At 39.2% G+C, this 27,125-nt stretch overlaps 2 protein-coding genes and 1 pseudogene across 2 annotated transcripts in view; 1 reads left to right on the forward strand and 2 right to left on the reverse strand.

Moving 5' to 3' along the window:
• RARS2 (arginyl-tRNA synthetase 2, mitochondrial) overlaps positions 1-20,301 on the forward strand; it is a 74,016-nt gene extending 53,715 nt beyond the window's left edge. Inside the window, exons 9-20 of the mRNA XM_069598312.1 lie at positions 2,804-2,962; positions 4,021-4,127; positions 5,294-5,389; positions 12,715-12,775; positions 14,439-14,515; positions 15,172-15,296; positions 16,119-16,186; positions 16,273-16,382; positions 16,837-16,932; positions 17,872-17,946; positions 19,519-19,582; positions 20,048-20,301. Coding sequence (XP_069454413.1) covers positions 2,804-2,962; positions 4,021-4,127; positions 5,294-5,389; positions 12,715-12,775; positions 14,439-14,515; positions 15,172-15,296; positions 16,119-16,186; positions 16,273-16,382; positions 16,837-16,932; positions 17,872-17,946; positions 19,519-19,582; positions 20,048-20,134 — 1,125 coding nt within the window. The 3' untranslated portion in view covers positions 20,135-20,301. The remainder of the gene's footprint in view (positions 1-2,803; positions 2,963-4,020; positions 4,128-5,293; positions 5,390-12,714; positions 12,776-14,438; positions 14,516-15,171; positions 15,297-16,118; positions 16,187-16,272; positions 16,383-16,836; positions 16,933-17,871; positions 17,947-19,518; positions 19,583-20,047) is intronic.
• Positions 9,858-11,010, reverse strand: LOC138444827 (small ubiquitin-related modifier 1-like; annotated as a pseudogene).
• A 3,450-nt stretch (positions 20,302-23,751) lies between the features above and the next one.
• Positions 23,752-27,125, reverse strand: part of SLC35A1 (solute carrier family 35 member A1) — a 32,520-nt gene continuing 29,146 nt past the window's right edge. The window contains exons 7-8 of the mRNA XM_069598313.1: positions 26,676-26,810; positions 23,752-24,656 (exon numbers count right to left, since the gene is read on the reverse strand). Of these exons, the coding sequence (XP_069454414.1) occupies positions 24,529-24,656; positions 26,676-26,810 (263 nt within the window). The 3' untranslated portion in view covers positions 23,752-24,528. The remainder of the gene's footprint in view (positions 24,657-26,675; positions 26,811-27,125) is intronic.

Here is a 27,125-nt window from a genome sequence, read left to right on the forward strand (position 1 = left end):
CTAACTGTAAATTGAAAAGTGTAATTTCAGAAATGCATTGTATAAAATTTTACTTTGAAGGAAAAAGTATTTCTTTTCTAATATGCTAATGAATGTTAATAGTTTTATATAGTATGTTTACAGGCAGATTGTTAAATACCAATTAAGGCTCTTCTGTTGTTCTGTTTGATAATGTCAGTTGATTCTCAGTAATGTTTGGTTTCTCCCTACAAATTGCTGAAATGCCAAGCTTGTCGTCATGAGTTAGGAGTGGCTTTTTGTTTTAATTAATTCTATTTTAAATTTTAAGAAAGGGAGAAAAAGATTCTGGTGATGTTTTTCCTAAAATATTCTTATCAGTATTTTGAGTGTATATTTAGCTTTTTTAACGTTTGACTCTTTGAGTTTAGGATCCTAGACTTTTTTTAAAAAATCTAATACCTTTCCTCTTCTGAAAATAAGGGTTTTTAATATATTTACTTCTGAGCTGAATGTGCATGCACACACACACACACAACACATACATGTATGTGAGAGAGAGATAGAGAAGAGGGGCAAGAGAGAGGGAGCTGGTGGAGGTATTAATTTTGAGTAACAAGCCATTCATAGATACATGTATGCCTTTACTTCTGCAGGCTGGACTGTTAAGCAGTTGTCATTGGATAGGTCATTCAGAAGTCGGGAAGTCTGCAGATTACTGTTTTGCAGTGACTCTCTTTTTTCGTACACCTTACCAAAAATCTTTCTCTGTGTTCTAACTGACTTATTCATAGGACCATGTAGAAATTAATTCTTTATGATAAGTATCAGGTCTCCCTAAACCACCCTCAAGTTAAGGATTCACTAGAAGTATTCACAACACTCAGCATATGGTTGAACTCACAGCTAAGATCTGTTATAGCAAAAAGATGCCAAACAAAATCAGCAAAGGGAAAAGGCACATGGGGGCAAGTCCAGAGGAAATCAGGCCCAAGCCTCCAAGTCCTTTGCTAATAGAGTCACCCAGGATGTACTTAATTCCTCCTACAACAAATTGTGACAGCCTGTGTGAAACGTTGTCTACCAGGGAAGCTCATTGGAGGCTGATTACGTAGCCCCCCTCTGTGTAGCTTGGTACCAAAATTCCAAACTCCTGGAAGAAAAGCGGGTGTTTAGCATAAACCATATTGTTTGAACAAGCAGTTTAGAGGCACTGTGATCCACTCTTACTGGTTAGATTGGTAGGAGCATTGTCAAAATTCAAGTTCCCCAGATGGCAGCCAAGAGCTAACCTTGCAGACAACACATTTTAGGGATAGCAGTTTTTAGACCTGCTGTGTTATTAACTCTTTTCAGAGTTGGACACAACTTAGCAACTAAACAACAGCAACCTTTATTTGAAAGCACTTATTTGTTCACTTTTGCAATTCCATTAATTAACATGAGCCATCTATGAAAGCTGAGGCCTTTTTAGCTTGAGATAAGTGTTCAATACCCTGTTCCTTTTCGTTAGTAGTGTCTAGAGGGTATAAGCCGCATTGTTGTTTAGTCTCTAAGTCATGTCTGTCTCTCTCCGACCCCATGGACTGTAACCCTCTAGGTTCCTCTGTCCATGGGATTTCCCAAACAAGAATACTGGAGGGGGTTACCATTCTCTTCTCCAGGAAGTCTTCGCGACCCAGGAATCAAACCCACGTTGGCAGGTGGATTCTTTACCATTGAGCCACCTGAGAGGCCATAAGCCACATTATGGTTGTCCTAAAGTATTCTCCAGCAATAAAATCACTTTTTTCTACCTAAGGTCTGCTACCATGATATTTTAAGAGTATGTAAGGGTTTAGAGGTCTCATATTTTTGGGTGGCTTATTTGCCAATTTTTTGTATAATATCATGCTACTTTAATAGCTTGCTGGAAAAAATATGAGGATAGTAAATTTATTGTTCATGTTTCACCCTGCAAGTGAGTTACAACTTTTTGGTCCATAATGCATCACTTCAATATTACTTGAGCTATATTGTTGATATTTTTATATCACTTATCAACCTTGTGGTTTAGAGACTGGAAAATGATTCTGTGAACACAAAATCCTAGCACTGGAAGAGCCCTTAATAAGCCATCCACCTGCACTCCCATCACTGGGTGGGGCAGAGCTAAGCCAGCCAGGATGAATCATGCAAAAGCACACTGAAGTGAGTGCTTCTCACGGTTCTCAAGAGCCCAAGTTGGAGCATAATTAAGCTAACTATCCCGAAGGTCTTTCTATATCACCTGTTCTGGTTTTTTTTTTCCCCTGGTCTTTGCAGATTTAGAGAAGAGTTCAAAATGTTTTTCATTACCGCTACATAACTGCTAAATCATCCTTTGGCCTTTTCTTTCCCAGATTGAACTAGTCTACTGTCTTCAGCCTTTTCTCAGAGAAGTCACAGCAATAATAATTTCACTTTTTTTTTTTTAAGAAGAAACGCTAGCTTAGTCTAAACTAGGCATTCTTGACCTAACAATATATGAACTTGTATGAGAAGAAAAAAATTATGCATTATTTTCATTAACCTCAATCAGATATTTAATGTTTTCCCCTGTTACTATATCACAAATATTTTTAAATATTTGAATGGGATTATTTCCTGTATTGTATAATCCTGTGTATATGCATTTTGAGAACAGGTAGGTAGGGCTCACTAAGGGTCCATAGCAAAAAAAAAAAAAAAAGGTTACACTCGTGAGAAGGGCGCTTGTGTAACCTTTAAATGAAAATTCTCCAGATTGTTTTGTTTTCCTCTTTTCTGTTTTGAAGGTAACAGTGACTAGTAGTGTACTTCATTTAATACACTATTATGCCTTTAGGTTTATGTACAAGTTAATAAAGAAGCAGCGGATGATAAAAACGTAGCACAGTCAGCACATGAGTTCTTCCAGCGACTGGAACTAGGCGACATGCAAGCACTTGCACTGTGGCAGAAATTTCGGGACCTGAGCATAGAAGAGTACATGCGGATTTACAAGGTGCCCACCCACTCTCCTGCTATCCTGTCATGTAATACAGCTCTTCATTGGCACTCCTGGCCGGAAAGGTTGCTTCTGAAGCTCAGATTTGTTGTTTGTCACTGAGTTGATAGTGACATACATATTGTTGGGACTCACATTGTTCTTTGGGCTGAAAGTTAGAGCTATGAAATAAAAAAATGAACTTCACAGGCTGAATATGAAGTGATATCCTGATACTTCGTTTCAGCCTGGCATTTCTTTTCTTTCTTCTATCATCCCTTCACTTTTTCTTAACCATTGTTTCTTCTCTTGCTTCCTTAGGCATATATGTGATGGCTATAAATTTGTTCATCTAATAACCTGTTGGGAATGGGAGAAATACAACACTTAGTAAAAGACATAGAAGTTCTTTTCTCATGGACTTTACATTCTCACATGGACACAGCAAATTAAACAAATTCACGGCAATACAGATTAAACAAGAACTTTGAGAGTGTGTTCAATGGTGATGCATGCATGGAGAAAAGTGAAACTGAGGAGGGAGGATCAGATGGGCTGCCTGAGCAGGGTTTCAGCAAAGAACCCACATGGCTGGAGTAAGGAAGTGAGATGAAAAACAGTAGGAGCAGTGTCCGAGGGGTTGTAGAGTAGCGCAGGAGATAGGACATTTTCCAGGACTGTGCAGTGGAAATGGCTAGCTTCCTGCTGCGGTGGAAACGTCCCATATCATGCTGTCCAGTATGGCGGCCTCCTGCCGCACGTAGCCATTGAGCACTTTCAAGGGCTCACACTTCAGTGTGAGTAGTGTGACGGAGAAACTAAATATTCACTTTTCTTTCATGTGCATTTGAATAACCACAGGTGCCTAGCAACTCCCCTCCTGGACAGCACAGTACCACTGTGGGGGCTTGACTGATACAGGGGAGCCACTAGAAGGTTGGAGTGCCAGAGTGACTTGATTTAATTCTTTTTTTCCCCATCTGTATGACAGACTGTAGAGCATCCTATTTTGTCTTAGGGTAAGCTAATAGGACATGTAAGTAACTCTTTTTCCTTTTGTTTCTGAACCCTCTTAGCGTCTAGGAGTACACTTTGATGAATATTCAGGAGAATCGTTTTATCGTGAAAAATCTCAAGAAGTCTTAAAGTTGCTGGACAGTAAAGGACTCCTACAGAAAACACTGTATGATCAGGTTCCTGTTCTTTAGAAAGCTCTTTGTAGTTCTTTGAAGTTAGTATTGATGTATTCTCTCCATAAAGACAGCAGAGTCTTGTATGCAGCTTTCCTGGCATTTGTTATCATGCTTTTTGCCATTCAGACTAGTTTCCCACATGCTGTTTTGTGCTGCCAAAGCAAAATCCTGGTAAGCTTGGGAGAAAGACTATTATCTTGTCTTTACATATGAGGAAACAAGCACAGAAAGTGTAAAGTGATCTGTCTAAGCTCACACAAGCTGATCATGGTATAATTGGAATAGGGAAATGAACTCTTCATACTCAATCCTGCCTGTTTAGAAAGATCCCATCCTGTTCAAAAGGATTTAAAACAGCTTCTGAAAATAGCTATAATACAACCCAAAGCTTTTGAAAGAGTAAAATGAGGAAATCAAGAAGCAGGAGCAGAAAAAATAATAAGAAGTCAGGAATGATATTAGTGCATCATGCGACACACACTGGGATTCTGCTGCTTTGCTTACGGTAGGTTTCCACTTTAGCTCATCAGCCAGAAAAACGGTACCTTCATAGGAGCCCAGGCATGTGTAACACAGAAGCAAACCAGTTGCTTAGATGTACCATTTTTCGTATCACCAAAGAGCAGCTTCTCTCATCCTTTTAAGAAAGACAAGAGGATGTGGTTCACAGCATCCTCAGTAGTGTCCTTAAGGAAAATTTTTAGATTGCCTTGTACAGATTCTAATTTTTGATTGGGCAGGAAAGACGGTAACAAAATTTGGTTAATTTATTACTCATAGTTACTCTTGCATGTTAAAAACTAACCCAATATTGAGTGTTATAATAACTTGGATTTGAAGAACATGTTTCATGGTTAAACTGCAGTTGAAATCTCGTTTTCAACTCAGTTTGTTAAAGACTTCAGTTACCTCATCCAAAGCTACAGAATTTTAAAAGATAAGTAAATATTAAACCAGATACCTACTCTTAATAGTCATTCAGTGCAGATTGCCTCATGTTTTTCTTCATTGTTGGTTGTACTGCTTATTGCTACATAAGGAATAAAAATAGCTTCCAGTTTGCCAAAGATAAGGTTATAGATACTATATTGTTAAAGGTCTTAATTCATTATGTTGTTTCAGAATTACCTTTTTTTTTTTTTTTTGCATTTTCTAGAAAAGGCACTGCTGTAGTAGATCTTTCAGGGAATGGTGACCCCTCCTCAATATGTACTGTAATGCGAAGTGATGGGACGTCTCTGTATGCAACCAGGTTTGTGTCTTATATGAAGCTCATCATTAGAATGTATGATTTCATGTTCTTTGTTCTAGGATTAATGCTAAGACAAATCATTTCATTCTCAAAACTGTTACCAAATCCTACTTTGTTAAAATCTCTTCTCATCACTCAAGATATTTTTATTGAGTTTATATTTATTGCCATTTATAGTTCCTGGAAAGGTTTAATATCATCAGAAAAGTAAGTGGAAAACTGTTTATCATTAAACATCATAAGACTTCCAGAGATGAATACACTGTTCTACAGACTATAAAATTGAAGTACCTTGTTGCCGACTATAAATATTTTATATTTGCACATTGCCAGAACATGTACGCTACAAGGAGCTCATGTTGGCTCAGTGGTATCCTCACTCTATAAAGATCATCTAACAGGCACATGAGTGCCAGTCCTCATTCTGATTGTTGGTAAAATAGGCCATGGGGGAAGTAGGCCATTTTGCTTACATTTTGTCATCTGTCTCCATGACCAAACCCTGTGAAAAGGAGCAGTCTTTATTTATCAGGCTTCCCTGGTGGCTCAGACGATAAAGAATCTGCCTGCAATGCAGGAGACCTGGGTTCAGTCCCTGGGTTGGGAAGATCCCTTGGAGGAGGGCAGGCCAATCCACTCCAGTATTCTATCCTGGAGAATCCCCATAGACAGAGGAGCCTGGCAGGCCACAGTCCATGGGATCGCAAAGAGTCAGATAGATACAACTGAGTAACTAAGTACAGCACAGGTTTATCAAGCACCCTTATTTCTGAGACAAAGCTAATAGGAAGGAGAAGGCAGGACAATACAAAAACCACACAAGCAAAACACAGCCACAATCAGGCACTGCTGGCAGAAGGTTCTAGTGTCGAGTCTTAAAAGACAAACCACTTCTTTGGTATAAAGTCGTTATATTTTGTTGTTGTTGTTAACTACCATCATTTTTTTCCCAGACAACTGTAAAAAACCATCCAATATATTACTGTCCCTTAGAAAATTCTTATTTTCTGTTACTTTTTGGCATTTCCTTTTATCAGTTCCATATAATTGGACTTAGGCACCTGTATATCTGAGAGGTACATTTCTTTTTCTAGATATAGAGATGTACAGTAGAAATTTTTTTTGATGCTAGACAATTATTGCTGGACAGATTAAATAAACCTTTGAGTAGTTGTTATAAGAAATATGTTTACTCATAAGCAATAGAGAATTAAATCTGTTATCTTGTAATAAAATATCAGTTCAGTTCAGTTGCTCAGTTGTGTCCGACACTTTGCGACCCCATGGACTGCAGCACGCCAGGTCTCCCTGTCCATCACCAACTCCCGGAGTTTACTCAAATTCATGTCCACTGAGTCAGTGATGCCATCCAACCATCTCATCCACTGTCATCCCCTTCTCCTCCCACCCTCAATCTTTCCCAGCATCAGGATCTTACCAAATGAGTCAGCTCTTTGCATCAGGTGGCCAAAGTATTGAAGTTTCAATTTCAACATCAGTCATTCCAATGAATATTCAGGACTGATTTCCTTTAGGAAATGCAAGGGACTCTCAAGAGTCTTCTCCAACACCACAGTTCAAAAGCTCAGTTCTTCGGTGCTCATCTTTCTTCACAGTCCAACTCTCACATCCATACACAACTACTGGAAAAACCATAGCCTTGATTAGACGGACCTTTGTTGGTAAAGTAATGTCTCTGCTTTTGAATATGCTGTGTAGGTTGATAATAACTTTTCTTCCAATGAGTAAGAGTGTTTTAATTTCATGGCTGCAGTCACCATCTGTAGTGATTTTGGAGCCCCCAAAAATAAAGTCTGCCACTGTTTCCACTGTTTCTCCATCTATTTCCCATGAAGTGGTGGGACAAGATGCCATGATCTTCGTTTTCTGAATGTTGAGTTTTAAGCCAACTTTTTCCACTCTCCTCTTTCACTTTCATCAAGAGGCTCTTTAGTTTTTCACTTTGGGCCATAAGCATGGTGTCATCTGCATATCTGAAGTTATTGATATTTCTCCCAGCAGTCTTGATTCCAGCTTGTGCTTCATCCAACCCAGCATTTCTCATGATGTACTCGGCATATAAGTTAAATAAGCAGGGTGACAATATACAGCCTTGACGTCCTCCTTTTCCTATTTGGAACCACTCTGTTGTTCCATGTCCAGTTCTAACTGTTGCTTCCTGACCTGCATACAGATTTCTCAGGAGGCAGATCAGGTGGTCTGGGATTCCCATCTCTTTCAGAATTTTCCACAGTTGATGTGATCCACACAATCAAAGGCTTTGGCATAGTCAATAAAGCAAAAGTAGATGTTTTTCTGGAACTCTCTTGCTTTTTCGATGATCCAGCGGATGTTGGCAATTTGGTCTCTGGTTCCTCTGCCTTTTCTAAAACCAGCTTGAACATCTGGAAGTTCAAATTCCCATATTGCTGAAGCCTGGCTTGGAGAATTTTGAGCATTACTTTACTAGCATGTGAGATGAGTGCAGTTGTGCAGTAGTTTGAGCATTCTTTGGCATTGCCTTTCTTTGGGATTGGAATGAGAACTGACCTTTCCCAGTCCTGTGGCCACTGCTGAGTTTTCCACATTTGCTGGCATATTGAGTGCAGCACTTTCACAGCATCAGCTTTTAGGATTTGAAATAGCTCAACTGGAATTCCATCATCTCCACTAGCTTTGTTCATAGTGATGCTTCCTAAGGCCCACTTGACTTCACATTCCAGGATATCTGGCTCTAGGTGAGTGATCACACCATCATGATTATCTTGGTCATGAAGATCTTTTTTGTACAGTTCTTCTGTGTATTCTTGCCACCTCTTCTTAATATCTTCTGCTTCTGTTAGGTCCATACCATTTCTGTCCTTTATCAAGCCCATCTTTGCATGAAATGTTCCCTTGGTATCTCTAATTTTCTTGAAGAGATCTCTAGTCTTTCCCATTCTGTTGTTTTCGTCTATTTCTTTGCATTGATTGCTGAGGAAGGCTTTCTTATCTTTCCTTGCTATTCTTTGGAATTCTGCATTCAAATGGGTATATTTTTCCTTTTCGCTTCTCTCTTCACAGCTATTTGTAAGGCCTCCTCTGGCAGCCATTTTGCTTTTTTGCATTTCTTTTTTTGGGGGATGGTCTTGCTCCCTGTCTCCTATATAGTGTCACAAACCTTTGTCCATAGTTCATCAGGCTCTCTATCAGATTTAGTCTCTTAATTCTATTTCTCACTTCCACTGTATAATTGTAAGGGATTTGATTTAGGGCATACCTGAATGGTCTAGTGGTTTTCCCTACTTTCTTCAATTTAAGTCTGAATTTGGCAATAAGGAGTTCATGATCTGAGCCACAGTCAGCTTCCAGTCTTGTTTTTGCTGACTCTATAGAGCTTCTCCATCTTTGGCTGCAAAGAATATAATCAGTCTGATTTCAGTGTTGACCATCTGGTGATGTCCATGTGTAGAGTTCTCTTGTGTTGTTGGAAGAGGGTGTTTGCTATGACCAGTGTGTTCTCTTGGCAAAACTGTGCTAGCCTTTGCCCTGCTTCATTCTGTACTCCAAGACCAAATTTGCCTGTTATGCCAGGTGTTTCTTGACTTCCTACTTTCGCATTCCAGTCCCCTATAACGAAAAGGATATCTTTTTTAGGTGTTAGTTCTAAACGGTCTTGTAGGTCTTCATAGAACCGTTCAACTTCAGCTTCTTCAGTGTTTCTGGTCGGGGCAGAGACATGGATTACTGTGATATTGAATGGTTTGCCTTGGAAATGAACAGAGATCATTCTGTCGTTTTTGAGATTGCATCCAAGTACTGCATTTTGGACTCTTGCTGACTATGATGGCTGCTCCATTTCTTCTAAGGGATTCCTGCACACAGTAGTAGATATAATGGTCATCTGAGTTAAATTCACCCATTCCAGTCCATCTTAGTTCACTGATTCCTAAAATGTTGACATTCATTCTTGCCATCTCCTGTTTGACCACTTCCAGTTTGCCTTGATTCATGGACCTAACATTCCAGGTTCCTATACAAATTGCTGTTTACAGCATCAGACCTTACTTCCATCACCAGTCACATCCAGGACTGGGTGTTGTTTTTGCTTTGGCTCCGTCTCTTCATTCTTTCTGGAGTTGTTTCTCCACTGATCTGGACTGTATTCTTCATGAATACTGAATTCCTATGCTGTACATCTGAAACTAATATAATATTGCAAGTCCACTGTACTCAAAAAGGAAAGAAATGTGTCCACTCAGAATGGAGACTCTGTAGCTATTCTTATCTGATATCTTTTGCAGAGCTATCATTAGGTCCAGATTTTTCTGTGTATTTACCTTAATACCTGTACTTTCCACTCTTTCTTTAAGAGAATAACTGTCTTTTTGCCAGGTGTAGAAATGTTTGATTTTTCACCTTGCTCTAATTTCAGTTGTTTCTGCCCTTTTGATGGTTTTCTTTTTTTTTTTTTTTTTTTTTTTTACAGTTTTTACAAATATTTTGTTTATTTTAATGAAGCTGGTACAGACACTGTCCATTTAAAACCCATATCCCAGGCCAAAAAGTACAAATAAAGTCAAAAAGAGCAGTGTTCGGTTGTATACACTTCTGCATGAATAACTTTAACTGCTAATGAAAATTAGATCTTTTCTGGGATCTTCTGACAAGACTTTTCTTTCACCTTAAAATGCTTCTCTTCAGTGAAGCCATCTTTGGAGTTAGTCATTATTCTCTGTCATTTTGACTCCAACTGGATATTCCTCTTCTTTTGGTCCAGACCCTCAGATTTTAAAAGTAGCTTCAAGTTAAGGAAAGGTCATTTTTCCACAGTTCTGTTTTCCGAAAAACTTCCATCTCCCACTGAAAGTCATAGTCCAGGAGTGAAGCAATCACATGCTAGAACTTCAGGGCCAATTGGAAAGTCATTAAGAACACTTGCATTAGTTGATCTTATTTATCACAAGCCTGCAAATGCACAGTCCTGGAAAAGGCGGGCTCTCTGTGCACACATATAATTTTTAAAAAGGAGAGAGTGATATGAAGGGGGCTGAGGTTTGATCACCAAAAATCAGCACAATGAAAAGAAACAATAATGAATAATGGGCACTAGAATTCAAATTACCAGATGTTTTAAAGAGATGGGGTGCCAGTTTTCAATTATGTTTTGAACACCACATTACAAAAGAACTATTTTTAAAAATAAAAAAGGATTAAGGGGAAAGAAAAAAAATAAAAAGAATATCTGAACCGTTGAATGACCCCCTGTTTGTTCCTGATAAACTTCAATCACATCTTCTTCCTCCATTCCCAGTTCTTTTGGAGTGTGATTATCAGCAATTCTCTGACCTTCAAAGGGAAACCTGAGTGAATTCATGGGAACTCCCTGTCTTTGACAGTATGATTCTTTGAGTTTCTAGAGATGTGTCGTCATTTTCACTTTGAAGTGAATCTCACTGCTATCCTGTCCAATGACTTTGAGTTTAATATATTCTCCTTCCTTCTTATCCCCCAAGTCCTCGGTTGAAGGTTTTGCTTCCTGGTCAGACATGGTGACGGTGGTTTCCCCCGGGGTCTCCGCACACCAGGGGCCTCGGGTAGGTAGAACCTCGCTCTGGGGTTTACAAATCCGTCTCTCTACCTGACAGCACCTGATGGTTTTCTTACAGAATAAAACTATGTGTGTGCATGTGAGTTAAAGGAATTGTTGTAACAGACAAACGAAAGTACAGGATGGTACCGACAAGAGCACAGGGTGAGACTAGAGACCTGAATTTTTGTTCTGAGACCATAGTCATCAATCACGTAACTTCTCTGGGCCATGATTCCCTACTGGGCGAAAAGAGACCTCAACTAAATGACCTGGCATTGCTTTCAGCTTTCAACTTCAGATTCTACAAACTCAGCCTAGGACTTTGTCTTGCATTCATCTCTTTTTTTCATTGGATCAAAAAGTTTCTCTTTATTTTTGTCCTTGAGTCAAATAGAAAAATATAATGGAGGTATATATTTGTGACTTCATTTTTGGGATAATCTATATCAGTGTTTTACAACCATCTTTTATTATAAGCCTTCTCAAGAGCTTTTTTTAGCCATATTTTTCTTTGTGCCCACCCTCATGAAATTTTAATACCACATATTTGTCTGGATTATATACATATGTGTTTTATACACATGTAAGAATTTTTTTTGGCCCCTCACAAGACAGTTTTTGCCTCCATTCAGGATGCATGCTCTGTTTTATCAGGAGCATGAGGTGAGTACAAATGACATATTGATGACTCAACATTTCGAAAGACCTAGGGACTTTAAAAATCCTTCCAGCGTCATGTAATGTGAAGCAAAAATATCTTTAATTTTTTTTCTTGTGACGAGAACTGTTAGGATTTACTCTCTTAACAACTTCATTATGTAAGACATGGCAGTGTGAATTTATCATTTTGTACATTATATCCCTAGTTCTTAGATTTATCTTTTACCTATGAGTTTATACCTTTTGACCACCATTACCCAATTCTACCCCCCTATCCCTTCCCTCTGAAATTCTACAAATCTGATCTCTTTTTCTGTGATTTTGTTTTTTAATTATAATTGACCTACTACCCTGTTAGTTCCCAGTTCACAGCAGTGTAAGTGATTTTGTTTTTCTATATATTCAAAATGATCACCATGGTAAGTCTAGGTACAGTATGTTACCAATACAAGGTATTACTTAGTTATTGACTGTATTCCCCATAAGGTAATTAAAATAATTTTGAAGTTCAATATTTAAATAATGTTTACTTAAAATTTCATATTTTATTGGTTTGTTACTTTTAATATTTCATACTGTGTGCAAACTGGATACTTAACCAGAGATAAAGTAGAATTTTAGTCAAAGAATTTATGGTATTTTTCAAATACTTTAGAAAATATTGCTTATGAGTGATCCAAGGCTTTGGAGAGTAGCTAGAAGATACTTGTTGAGGTGTTGTATCACCTATGCTTTAAATATGTTCTTTAGGAAAGCATATTGCAGAAAAGTGACAGGAAGACAATTCTTTCCAGTAAAGGCTTAACAAATCGTAAAGCGTTTACCTAGAAACACTTTGCCTAGAGCTATTTAGTTATTATTACTACTTGTTCCAGAGCTTTTATTTATTTTTTATCTTTTCACAGCACTTCCATAATTCTTTTCCCAAAGCTGATTGTGTTATTAATTGCTTTGTAGCATGGGTACTATACCTGAGGCTGAGGAGTACCAATAGCTCTTAATTAGAAAAGTTCCATTACTGTTAAATAGGTGAAACAAATCATTACCCAGATCTGCATAGTAACTTAATCTATGGCCTTTTTTTTTTTTTCAGAGATCTTGCAGCTGCTATAGATAGAATGGAAAAGTATAATTTTGATAAAATGATCTATGTGGTAAGTAATCACAGTACAAAAACAAGAGGTTATGATGCCTGCCTCATGAAAACTGCAAAGATAGAAACTGAAAGCCTTGTTGAAAAACTATGCAAAAATAATTTGTCAAACTATAGAAAGAATTCAGTGGTAAGTGTGTTTATGGTGGCAACCACTATGTTTAAAAAAAAACTTTAAAAATGAAAGAGTTCACATTGCTTCATATTAAAAGAAAATTACACAAAAGAATGGTTACGTGTAATGAATATATATGTGTCATAATGCATTTTTTTAAAAAACTTTTTACTTTAAATATTTTAGGACTCACAAGTTTCAGAATAGTACAGTTTCCATATTACCTTCCGGAGAAGGTAATGGCACCCCACTCCAGTACTCTTGCCTGGAAAATCCCATGGACGGAGGAGCCTGGTAGGCTGCAGTTCATGGGGTCACTAAGAGTCGGACACGACTGAGCAGCTTCACTTTCATGCATTGGAGAAGGAAATGGCAACCCACTCCAGTGTTCTTGCCTGGAGAATCCCAGGGACAGAGGAGCCTGGTGGGCTGCTGTCTATGGGGTCACACAGAGTCGGACACGACTGAAGCAACTTAGCAGCAGCAGCAGCATATTACCTTCAGTCTTCTCAAAGATAATATCTTATATAACAATGATACTTTGTCGATACCAGGAAACTAACATTGGTAGAGACCCTAATTAAATGTCAACAATATTTACAGACACTTATGTTAGGGCCTGGTTTGTGGAAGGATGGGGGGATGGTTGTGAAATTTTATCACATGTATGTTCGTGTAACCTTCACCACATTCATGATACAGAACTGTGCCATCACAAAACAACTTCTTTCATGGCAACCACTTAGTAATCGTGCCTTCCCCCGACCCTCACCCCTGGCAGCCACTGCCCTGTTCTTCGCAATACAGTTTTGTCACTTCGATAATGTTCTATAAATGGATTCACGCTAGGTAACCTTTTGAGATTGGCTCTTTTCACTCAGTATAATGAATGCCCTTGAGATCCACCCAAACTATTGCATATGTCAGTGGTTTAGTCCTTTTATGCTGAGTAATATTCTGGTCTCCTCTTCCCTTCCTTTCTTTCCATGTGAAACCTTCGTTTCTCCTAAGTGGGAGAAATTGCTATTAAATGTCTTTTTAGTGCTTAGTTCTGGCCTTCTTGGAGATAAAGGTCACAATAGCTGAGAAAGGAGTAATTTAGGTAGAATACTCAGTGGAGTGCTGCAGCTCTTCCTGCTCTTGTAGAGCACTCTGCTTAGACATTCTTCCAGTGACATCCTCCTTATATGTTTATTTAAAACTGATCCACTGATAATGACTCTAGTCTGTCAAAACTCAAATATTTTAGTATGATTTATGTCCAACGTACTTTAGATTTAATGGGCTTCCCTGGTGACTCAGTCATAAAGAATCCACCTGCCAATGCCAGAGACGTGGGTTTGATCCTTTAGGTCTGGAAGATCAACTGGAGAAGGAAATGGCAACCTACTCCAGTATTCTTGCCTGGGAAATCCCATGGACAGAAGACCATGGCAGGCTACAGTTCATGGGGCCGCAAAGAGTTGGACACAACTTAGCAGCTAAACAACAACACTGTAGATTTAACTTATCACTGTTCTTTTACTTAAATACACTTTTTTTTCTCAAGACAGATAAAGGGCAAAAAAAGCATTTTCAGCAAGTGTTCCAGATGCTGCAGATCATGGGATATGACTGGGCAGAAAGGTACAGTCTGTGTGATTCTATTTTTTTTTTTTATTATACAAAGTTAATTTCTTTAATTTGATGAACGTTCTTTTTTTTTGAGTTCTACTTTTTTAAATATAGATTTATTTTAATTGGAGGCTGATTACTTTACATTATTGTATTGGTTTTGCCATACATCAACATGAATCTGCCACGTGGTTCTAAATTGCCTTCTCAAAAGCTTTCAACTGTTGCTAGGTCAGCCATGTCCAAAAATGTACCAGGTTGTTAAAGATTTTCATTCAAACTTTACTTTTTTGTTTCAGGCTGTTAGTGTGGGAAAACACTTGTTCTTTGCACTTAGTTTTACATGGTTAATTAATTTCTATCATCTAAACATTTAATAAATGGTTTTATTAGATAACTGCTCTCAATGGTTTGATTTTCAGAATGCTTAATTCCCATCTCCTTTTTTCATAAAGGCAACTAACAATCTAATCATATCCTGTGACTATGAAATGAGGTTGTGTATTTAACGTCTTCTGTGGCACACAACACATCACAGCATGTTTCACTTTTTATTGATTACAGGAGTTAAAAGTTCAAACTGTTCTCTATAAGTATCTTGTTACATACTTTGATCAGAAGCTCCTTTTCAGTTTTCAGTGAACTAAATGCCTGCTGCTCCATTTCAGGTGCCAGCACGTGCCCTTTGGCGTAGTGCAGGGAATGAAAACTCGGCGAGGAGATGTTACTTTTCTGGAAGATGTTCTAAATGAGATTCGATTGAGGATGCTACAGAACATGGCTTCTATTAAGAGTAAATTCATTGTTTTGTTACAGGCATAACTCACGTCCACTCTTATGTTTTGCTAGACTTCTTGTGCAGTGTGATTTATTCTGACCATCCTTCTTGGAACTTTCACTAACCTTGTCAAAAATAGCTTCACTAATTCAGGGTGCTAGGGTTTGGTGCTTGCTACTTGGCTGTGGGTTGCTACTTGGCTGTGGCTTGGTCCAGTAATGTGAATCGATACACCCTGAGCCTCTTTGCCCAGGCAGCTCCAGCATCGTCACTCCACGGCTGGAGTGGTCATGCGGGGTCCCTGTATTCCATAATTGAAGCAAGTCACAAGTCCTCATGGCTTTGTGTAAGCTTCACCTTTGGAAAAAGAAGTAACAGAAGTAAAGAAGTCTAATGTCTTACATGGGATATTTGTAAGAAAAATCATGTCTCTTCCCTTTTAAAGGCAGCTTGGGAAACATCATTAGCAAAGTTAAGTCCGCCCAAATTAGGCAAGTAAAGTACCCACTGTGCACCTGTTTGTTCCTGATGCTGTCCACATATGTTTTGGCAGGTTTCCCCAGGTGGCATTAGTGGGAAAGAACCGCCTGCCAATGTAAGAGACAGAGGTTTGATCCCTGGGTTGGGAAGATCCCCTGGAGAAGGGAATGGCCACCCACCCCAGTATTCTTGCCTGGAGAATCCCATGGACAGAGGAGCCTGGCAGGCTACAGTCACAGGGTCACAAAGAGTTGAACACAACTGAAGCAACTTAGCACACACAGCACATCTCCACTTCAGTCCTGGGTTTTGTACAGTTTCACGCAAGGTGAAAGTAGCTACCTTTGTGTGTTTCAGCGACCAAAGAGCTGGAGAATCCCCAGGAGACAGCAGAGCAAGTGGGACTCGCAGCCCTCATCATTCAGGTCTGTGTAAACTGCTTCCTGGGAGGGAGAGCCTTTGATTTGGTGCTGTAACAACTCCTCACGCTGAAGATTTCCTGTCGTTTTAGGACTTCAGAGGTTTCCTGCTGTCTGACTATCAGTTCAGCTGGGATCGGGTTTTCCAGAGCCGCGGGGACACGGGAGTCTTCCTGCAGTACACACACGCCCGCCTCCACAGGTGACAAGGGGCTGCAGGGAAATACAGGATGGCTCTGGCCTTCTCAGGGTGAGGCCTGGGTGGAATGATTCCAAGACCAAAGGCTCTGTTTTCTGTACTTCTCCAACATCTAACATTCAAAGCTAGGTGAAGTCCGGTGGACCTCCTGTTATATTTGCATCTTGAGGGGGTTTTTGAACATTTATTTATTGCACACCTATATAACAATGCTTTTCTGTGTATTACCTTATTTAGCACTCAGAATAATCCCGCCAAGGAATATACTCCATTTTCAGATGAAGAAACAGATTTAGGAAAAATTGAGGCATTGAGTCAAATGATGTTAGCTTCCAACTCTAGGACTAGGTTAAGGAGAGTGAGAGTATGCATGCTGGGATGATGCTCCTTACTTGCAATTATTCATACCCCAGCTGACTTGCTTAATCCTTTGTTGTGTTTAAACTTCTGACAACAGTCTGGAAGAGACTTTTGGATGCGGTTATCTCAATGACTTCAACATTGCCTGCTTACAGGAGCCACAATCTGTTTCCATTCTCCAGCATCTTCTCAGGTATGGTGTCCTAACAAGATCCAATCTGCTTCTGCCCCATGAAGGGACTGTTGTCATTTGCTGACCACTGAGGTGACTATAGACAGCACTTCTCCAAAGATGTGACCAAAAAGTGAGTGCCTACCCTTTGAGAGCAGACAGAGGGCATGCTCACGGCTAATCCTGAGGCTTTAAATACAGTATCACCATTAAATTAGCCCAGATGCCTAACATCCTTTAGATCAAAGTATGAGAACGTAAAGCCTAGTAAAAGCAAAAACTTTTAAGTTTCAGAAGCGATCATCTTCTCACCCTCCGTGATAAGTGGAGGAAAATCCCTGCCTTTGGGCACCTTCCCTGAGACCATAAGCCTTTCATTTGCCTCTTGGCTTCAGTGCAGCCTCAAATACACTGGGCAGGAGACCATACTTCTGAGCTCTCACCAGAATCATCGGTGAAGCCGTACTTGTCAGGAGAAACTGACTAATCTACGGAATATCTGGAAGGGATGTGGAGGCTTGACAACAAGGGCATTTTCTCTGATTGCCACACAGTGGTCTGTGGTTCTTTCCTGGGAAGAGGGGTTAGTTTACTTACATTTGTCTTACTTTTGAGGAAAAAATAAGCCAACCTGGTTTTCTTGGCAGTGAATAGCCTCTGCTCGATTATGTTCCTAAACATGGCTGGAGACTGTGTACATTTAACAGATATGATTTAAGTCCTTGCTTTAGGCTAGGCCTACAGGATTTCAAGATAATTTTAAAAGTACCTGCCATGGAGGAATTTGTAAGAAAGAAAAATATGCCTTCACCTTCAAATTTACACAAGGTTGTTTTTCATATGTCTAATACTGTTAATGATATCAAGTCAACCTTTCACCATCTTTGTCTTAGCATCTTAGCTGAGTGTAATATATGCCCACCCTTCCCCTGCCAAACACTCCTCTCATATTTCTTTTAGGTTCGACGAGGTACTTTATAGGTCATCTCAAGACCTTCAGCCCAGGCACATTGTCAGCTACCTTCTAACTCTAAGGTACTTTATAAACTTGCTATTTTCAGGCATTAAGTGTTTGATACCTGATATGACAAAGGACCTTTCTTTCTAAAGGTTTCCCATAGACAAATCCATCAGCCTAAAAAATTACACACTTTAAGTTACAGGACTTCTTGCTTCATCTGTGCATGTTAGCAGTTAATGTTCATTCACTCAGTGATTGAAGGTCCTGTCACTATCGTCCAGTGAATGGGAACCAATAGCTCCATCATGGATGGTCACAGTAGAGTGCATGTTAGGACAGAGTGGACATGAGGGGTGAGGTTAGGGCTCTCAGCCTAGCCTCGAGGGATCAGAGGAGGGGAGTAGATGTGAGCCAGGAGAAACAAGGTGGCAGAGGAAGGAAAAGCCCAGAGCTGGGCAAGAACGTGACACATTCAGGGAACTACAAACGCAGTTCTGGGAGAATGAGAAACAAACGCGTGGCCTTTTTGTCGTGCACTGAAGCGTTCCAGCTTATGTTCAGGACAGTGAGGCCCATAAACAAAGTTTTAAGCACAGGCACAGGAAAGTCAGTCTGATAGAGGGTAGAGGATGAATTGGAAAGCAAGCAGGTGACACTTTGATAGAAGTTTCGCAGTGGCTGTTTTAGAAACTCTGAATAGAGGTTGCGTCTTATAGCAACAAAGTTGTAGCTTCTCATAAAGCTATTTAAGAAAGGAAGTATTTGCTTTTACTCAAGATTTATTGAAATCAGAGATTTACTGGGACTTTTTTCTTGATCATGCTTTTTACCAGGTTTATAGATTTTTGTTTTTTAATTTTCACTTAGACATAGAGATGAAGAAGCCAGAAAATCTTTATTGTCACTTAATCATTGAAACCAATGTCATAAGCATCATTTCTGTGGCACAGTATTCTTCTTGCTGCCATAACCTAAACAGAAAAAATACTTTAAGAGTGGCCAGTGTGTGCACAGTAGGTTGATAACTAGTCTTGTGCCACCACCTCACTATACAGAGACAGGCCAGGCAGTGTTACATCTCATCCTGAGGGATGCCTAAATAAAGGAAAGCTAATTATTGGAAAATAATCCCCTGTACTTATAAAACAGTGAAATCGTAACCTTGAAGAACAACAAACTTGTAATCATAATGCCACCCAGTATTATTAATAGTAGTGTTAGTGTTAGTTGCTCAGTCGTGTCTCTTTGTGACCCCATGGACTGTAGCCCACCAGGCTCCTCTGTCCGTGGGATTCTCCAGGCAAGAATACTGGAGTGGGTTGCCATGCCCTCCTCCAGGGGGTCTTCCCGATCCGGGGATCTTCCCTGGGCCTCCTGCATTGCAGATTCTTTACCATCTGAGCCACCAGGGAAGCCCCAGTAGTAGAACCAGGACCAAAAGTCTAAGACCGGGGTTTCGTGTGTTTCACTTTGCCAGTTAGCGACAAGCAGTGAATTCAGTCTCATCCGTTCAGCTTTGGAAATCCCTTCAGTGGCTCTGGGCTTTGACTTGTCCAAATTGAAGGAGTGCAATTAGATGTCAAGCTTGTATGTCACCCAGGAAACTCCTGCTGGTTCTGATCCTGATTTCTCTCTTGCTGTTTCAGTCACCTCGCTGCGGTGGCACACAGAACACTACACATCAGAAACAGTCCTCCTGAGGTGGCCGGGGTATGTCGTATCCAGTTTCTCACTGTCATCTCTAGCATCCGCAGACTGTTACTACTGACTCAGTCTTGTAAATGTTCCTAAAATAGCATCCTGTTGTCAGACTACAGCAGTGTACTTATATACTCAGGCAATAATTGGAATTAGGCTGTAACAATCAACATTTATTTCCAACATACGACAAGACGTTTTCCTGCATCAGGTGATGGAGTGATGAGTTCCCCTCATCTGAAGCTGTACTTGACAGTGTTTCTGTCACTCCCATCCCAGCACCCTTGAGTACCAGTCTTCCTAAAACAAACTCTAGGAATTTGTCTTTTTTTGCTCACACCCAACCCTCAGGCACTGGAGAAATTTTTCCTACTTTAATTTAGAAGCATGTTAGAATTACTTCTAAAAGCAATTTTACTTACTCAGTTATAGTTAGCCTGTTACTGGCTTGACCTTTGATCATTCTTTATTTTGTAGGCCAGACTTCACCTTTTCAGAGCTGTCCGCTCAGTCTTAGCCAATGGAATGAAACTTCTTGGAATAACACCCGTATGTAGAATGTAATTTCTAATTAAATTGCTTTTAAAATACTAAATTCTAGTTATCTATTCTTATATGCCTTGCTATTTAGAATAGAATTGAAACTGTTATTCTGTGTCAGAATCTATTTTATTGTCTACATTTTATTAAGTGATTTGTCAACTTATTAAATCTTTATCTTTTAAAAAAAATCATCTGAGTTCCCTCATGGTCAATAAGTACTAAACAGACTTTGATAAAACTAAGTGAAGTCTTTTTAAAGTCACTTTGGTCTACTGGAAACAAAGGACTAGAGTTTAAACTCTGGCTTGAGGGTTTCTGTTCTTTAATAGAAGTATAGTTGATTTATAATATTACATTAGTTTCAGGTGTACATAGTGATTCACTATTTTTGTAAATTACACTGTATTTAAAGTTAATACAAAATAATGACTGTATTTCCCTGTGCAACGCAACATATCTTTCCCCTGTACTTGTTTTATACATAGTAGTTTGTATCTCTTAAGCTCTACCCGTTTCGCTTCTCCCCACTTCCCAGTGGTAACCGCTGGTTTGTTCTCAGTATCTGTCTTTGTTGTATTCATTTGTTTTACTTCTAAGATTCCACATATAAGTGATAACAGGAGTATCTGTCTTTGTCTGACTTATTTCACTAAGCATAATAACTCTAGGCCTGTCCATATTGTTGAAAATGCCAAAAATGTCAAAATTTCATTTTTTTATGGCTAATATTCATGTATATACACATCTTCTGTTGCTGGATACTATGTTGCTTCCACATTTTTGCTATTACAAACAATGCTGCTGTGAATCTGGGGGTGGGGGTGGGGGGCATAGCTCTTTGGTGTTTTTCTTTGGATATATACCCAGTAGAATTGCTGGATCATAGCTGTTTTTAGTTTTTTGAGGAACCTCCATATGGTTTTCCAAAGTGGCTGCACCCATTTACATTCCCACCAACAGGGGGAGGTAGTCCCTACTGTCTCTGAGCACAGGTGCACACACTCCACTCTAGTGGCACCTAGGCTTCCCCCGGCCCTCCTGTCCCACCAGCCCCCCGACCAGCCAAGGGCGCTGGCTGTGTCTGACCCAGGGCTGAGGTGCCCAGTATGTGTGTTGAACTGCTCACTCCCAGGATTCTCCACCCGTGTGATCTCCCTTCTTCTGAGTCCCCTCCCTGGGGCACCAGTCCCAAACTGCTGCTTCTCCTCCCTTCCTACTGATTCTGGGTGGATGTTTCTTACAACCTTGGTGTATAAGTCTTTCTGCCCATTTCCAGTTACTTCTCAGTGAGACCTGTTCCACATGCTGATGTATATGTGTTCGTGGGGTGAGGTGAGTTCTGGCTTGAGGTTTCTTACTAGACCATTCATCTAGAAACTCTTCTTATAAATAAGATTATTTGGTTTTTTTAAAACTTGTGAAGAAAAATCTCAATTTTCTTAGGATTATGAGTGTTCTTAATAAATTTAGGGAGACCAAAATTAAGCTTTTTTGCCAATACAGTTGACTACTCCCAGAGAACAGATCTTGTACTTATCTTTTCATTGCTGTGTACAGGTAACTCTTAGCACACTACATGAACTGGGGCACTGAATACATTTGAATAACAAGGAATTACTTTACAGATACCGACTTAGGATCTTTGTAAATTAGTCCATTAAAGCATATTTGAAATGGAGTTTCCCAGTTTCGTGTATCTGCATATTGTTAGGTACATTTACCTGCTTAGGGAACATGAGTAGGATGTGACCTGTTTGATAGGTTCAGCTATCCTCATCTGAGAATTTCCATTCTGATCTGCTAAAATTTATTCTAACTATTGCTACCAGAAGTCTTCTGAATACCAATGACAGTCTATTTTTATGCATAGAGAAGCCAATTAGCATGAACTAAAGCTTCTTTAGTTGAGTGAGCTTAGGTTTATATTGGCCAAGTATCGTATACATTGTTAATCTTAGAAAAGACTCCAAGTTTAAGTGAATTAGCTTCCAGATTGCTAATTCTCTTCTTAAAGTATTAATATTTCTTCAGCATAAATCAGCTATGGAATAAAAACATAAATTGGGACATGTTTTACAGGTCTAGTATCCCCCGCCTCTTCTTTGAAAAAACATTCCCCTTCCCAGATCCTTAGTATTCCTAGCTTCCTTAGTATTTGAATCTTGAGTAAAATGACACAGGGGCAATGATTGTTAGAGCCAAGTCTTTGAAAAAGCAGCTCCCTGAAAGAAATGTACATTAATTCCTACAGCCTAGAGCCCTCAATTCAGTTCAGTTCAGTCGCTCAGTCATGTCCGACTCTTCGCGACCCCATGAATCACAGCACGCCAGGCCTCTCTGTCCATCACCAGCTCCTGGAGTCTACTCAAACTCATGTCCATCGAGTTGGTGATGCCATCCAGCCATCTCATCCTCTGTCATCCCCTTCTCCTCCTGCCCCCAACCCCTCCCCAGCATCAGGGTCTTCTCCAATGAGTCAACTCTTCACATGAGGTGGCCAAAGTACTGGAGTTTCAGCTTTAGCATCAGTCCTTCCAATGAACACCCAGGACTGATCTCCTTTAGGATGGACTGGTTGGACCTCCTCACAGTCCAAGGGACTCAAAAGTCTTCTCCAACACCACAGTTCAAAAGCATCAATTCTTTGGCACTCAGCCTTCTTCACAGTCCAGCTCTCACATCCATACATGACCACTGGAAAAACCATAGCCTTGACTAGACGGACCTTTGTTGGCAAAGTAATGTCTCTGCTTTTTAATATGCTATCTAGGTTGGTAATAACTTTCCTTCCAAGGAGTAAACGTCTTTTAATTTCATGGCTGCAGTCACCAGCCACAGTGATTTTGGAGCCCAAAAAAATGAAGTCTGACACTGTTTCCACTGTTTGCCCATCTATTTCCCATGAAGTGATGAGACCAGAGGCCATGATCTTAGTTTTTCGAATGTTGAGCTTTAAGCCAACTTTTTCCCCTCTCCTTTCACTTTCATCAAGAGGCTTTTGAGTTCCTCTTCACTTTCTGCCATAAGGGTGGTATCATCTGCATATCTGAGGTTATTGATATTTATCCCGGCAATCTTGATTCCAGCTTGTGCTTCTTCCAGCCCAGCGTTTCTCATGATGTACTCTGCATATACGTTAAATAAGCAGGGTGACAATATACAGCCTTGCCGTACTCCTTTTCCTATTTGGAACCAGTCTGTTGTTCCATGTCCAGTTCTAACTGTTGCTTCCTGACCTGCATACAGGTTTCTCAAAAGGCAGGTCAGGTGGTCTGGGATTCCCATCTCTTTCAGAATTTTCCACAGTTTATCGTGATCCACACAGTCAAAGGCTTTGGCATAGTCAATAAAGCAGAAATAGAAGTTTTTCTGGAACTCTCTTGCTTTTTCGATGATCCAGCCTAGAGCTCTACAGTCTTACAAATTCCTTTTGTTGTTTAATGCTAGCTAGAGTTGCGCAGAGTCGGACACAACTGAAGCGATAACAATAGCAGCAGCAGAGTTGCTTTATAGCCCTTTTTTGCAACTTGATAGAAGTCCACATATAGAAAGTAAAAAATTTAATGGTTTGGGCTTGTGTTTATGCTTAAGTATTATCTTAATGGTCATATCTACAATACAAGTAGTGAGCAAACCGATTTCATATAATAAACTAAGTTTATTGCTGAATTTTCCCATATCATAGAAATTTTTTTAAAAAACACTGAAATTTCACAAATTATTGAGAGCCCGACAGTTACATACTTTATTAAAAAAAGTACAAAAGTGACATTAGAAATATTTTTTGAAGAAAAGTATATCCTCTAACAGCAAAGAAATATGAATCCAGACAATGAATGGCACAAAGACAGCACTTAAAGGGGTATTCAGTCACCACCCATACATCATTGTCTGAGTTTCTAAATAGATTCAGTTGAAGTTACACATTCAGTTTGTTTCTGAACTAGCCTGTCTTGTTTTTGCCTCCCTTTTGTAAGAAAAAAGTTAGGTTCATTGCTGCTGGGACTAAATACTGTACATGCCTTGGAGAATAAGGAGGGGTCAACCCTTCTCCCCTGGTACCTGAACAAGAGAACAGTTAGTACAGAAATGGCTTTGGCACTTTAACCTTTAACATAATCCCAAACCTCATTAATTGAATATTGCAGCCTCGCATGATTTTTTTTTAAACACCACATCATCTCCATACTTTTATATATACATTATTATATATACAATAATAAAAATCCTTCATTCTTAAAACAGGTTGATTCCAAACAGGTCACATTAAAACTCTGCAATTCATTCACATAGCTTTCTTCTTAATTCTTAGGCCAACAGTTTTTGTTTTTTAAATCTACCTTCTGAAATTGACTTAAGGCTCTAGTTTAATATAAATGGTTTAGTCTTAGTAGGATTCTCTTTTGGGGCTAAAGTCACACACCGATGACTCTCTCTTTTGAATCTGTTTCTCCTTGTTGGATGGACGTAGTGTCTTGTCTGGGTAAGCCATAGAGATATATAGAAACACAAACAAGAAGAGTACCCAGAGCAAAGGTGAGTGCTGGAAAGGAAAAAAAAAAAGCTTAATCTGTACTTGTGCCCTTAAAACTACATAATAATGATTAGTTTAAAACTTTGAAGACTTTCAACTGTGGGTTTACACTATCAGATTGTATGGAAAATAAATATGGAAAATAAATTTTAAGTGTTCTGTATTTTGATGGTAAGGTTTAGAAAAGTAATCAATTCGAGCGCCACCCCTACCCCCCACCCCCCCCCCCCCCACCGCAAAAAAACGTGGTAAAGTCAAGGGAGTGACAATCACTGACTACACACTTTTCAAGAACACACATATCACCGTCTTGGGTCACTGACCAAGAGCATACCAGCATCCCTATATGCTGACTGAAAGAGCAGGGGAGTATGGATTTTCCATGATACTAGAGTTAAAGTTTAGAATAAGAGGTAGTTAGCAAATTCAAAAAGTTAGGTGACATGATTCAAACCTTTGAGGATTCCTGAGTAGCAAATGAGGTGGTGATTTAATCAGTAAACTTGTATTTTCTGCTAACCTTTTTTTAAATCTTAATTCTGAAAATCAGGACATAATTGAATTACTTGCCCAAAGTAGGCATTATATAACTAAATATTTGTGTCACACTGTATATTCTGTTCAAAACTAAGCCATATTCTATCTTAGGGAGTACAATGGCACAGTCTTACTATCTTTAAAAAAAATGTCATGCAGAGAAATGACATCGAGCCATGGATTTTAATTCATCCCTAAGACAGACTAGCTTTTTTCCTTCAGAAAGGGGAGAAGAGGGTAAATTAAATAGGAAACTAAGATTGCTAAGACATTCTTAAGTTCCTTGACATCAGTCAGCCAGAACACTGACCAGAAAGCATTTACACTGTTCCCAGATATTCATTAGGAGTACAGGCATAGGGATCTGTTGAGCATAAAGAGGGATCAAAATGCAAAGTGAAAATAAGAGAAGAAAAAACATCTAAAGGAGGGCCTAGAAGTGGTAAGCGGCTGCCTCTATACAGAACACCTGTGTGCCAGGCACTGTTCGAATAAGCACTTCACCTAAAATAACCCTAGGAGATGGGTGATCTTGTTCCCAATTTACAGACACAGAAACTGAGACATGGGTTAAGTAACTTCCCCAAGGCTGTTCAGCTAATATATGGTAAAAGCAAGATTTGAACCATACTATCAATTTTTTTTCTAAGATATGTACAACATTGATGTTCTTCTATTTGCATTTATAACAAAAGTCAGTTTTAAAATGAAATGTAAATATAGGCCAGATCTGATTCTTTTACTGAATGTTGATATTCGACAGGTTTTCCTCATGTGTTAGTTTATGGTATAACTGATAAGTCAGTATCTCTGCTTAAATAATTCAGAAGCCAACTAATAGTGGATATGGCTAGGGAAAATTGTATTAGAAGGACAAGCATAAAGGAGGTGCCATAATGCCAGCTACAGTAATGAATTTATTAATTACATATTAAATGAAATAAAGATAGCTTTATGAAAGAAAATTTAGATTTGTAGTTTCAAAAGCAGTTTATACCCAAGTCTAAAACAGGAAGGTACAAACTAAGGGGGAAATGAAAGAAGTTTTACTATTCTTTTCCTCAAAAAAAAAAAAAGTCAAGTTTACTGTAATTCCCTGTGGTAAGTAATCAATTCCTCAAGTCCTTCTGTTTCTGTCCTTGTGTACCTAGTCATACTGTATTCACACTGAAGCACTTAAGCTGTCTTGTAGATAATACCTGGGAAACAGGAAGGCCCTGACTGCAAAAATGCTCTTCCTACTGAGTAGCCTGCTCACTCTCACACAGAAGTAACACCCTTGGTTTAAGCTCTGGAACCATTTAAATAACCTAAGTACCGTGAACCCCACATTCCACACATATATGAACTGCTGTACTTCCAGGATAAATTATAGCAAAACTAAGGAATTTCTGTTAACACTATAAGCAACTGCCATATTTAATAAAAGATGAACCAAGGAAATGAGAAGCTCTTCCCTGTTAAAAACTTACAGTACAAACTAAAACATACTTATCTGTAATCCGAACAGCATCACTGAAGCGATGGTAGACAGGACAATAGCAGCTGCCGCCGAAAAGCCTTTCATGATATTGTCTGTGTATTTGACCACAATAGATGTGTAGAGGCCTCCAACACTGGCAAGGACTTGTGTACAGAAAGAAAGAGAATCTTAACACTCATATGAAACATTCTTTGACAGTGGGGCACTTTTCATCCTCAGAGATGCCATACTAATTTACCTAGGAAAATGCTGTTTTCCTTAGAAGCAGCCATCTGAGAGAGTTTGTACTAAAAGTGAGTCGTAATTCCTACGAAACATTGTTTTTCAGATACCCAAAGGGCTATGTACTCTACTACTAAACTGTACACACTTATTGCTAACACATTAGGTACTTTTGATTGTGAAGGCAAAAATTGCTTTGGGATAGCTTTGCCACAAAAGTAAGTCAATAAAATCAA

The sequence above is a fragment of the Ovis canadensis genome, chromosome 8, assembly GCF_042477335.2.
Source record: "Ovis canadensis isolate MfBH-ARS-UI-01 breed Bighorn chromosome 8, ARS-UI_OviCan_v2, whole genome shotgun sequence".
Lineage (NCBI taxonomy): Eukaryota > Metazoa > Chordata > Mammalia > Artiodactyla > Bovidae > Ovis > Ovis canadensis.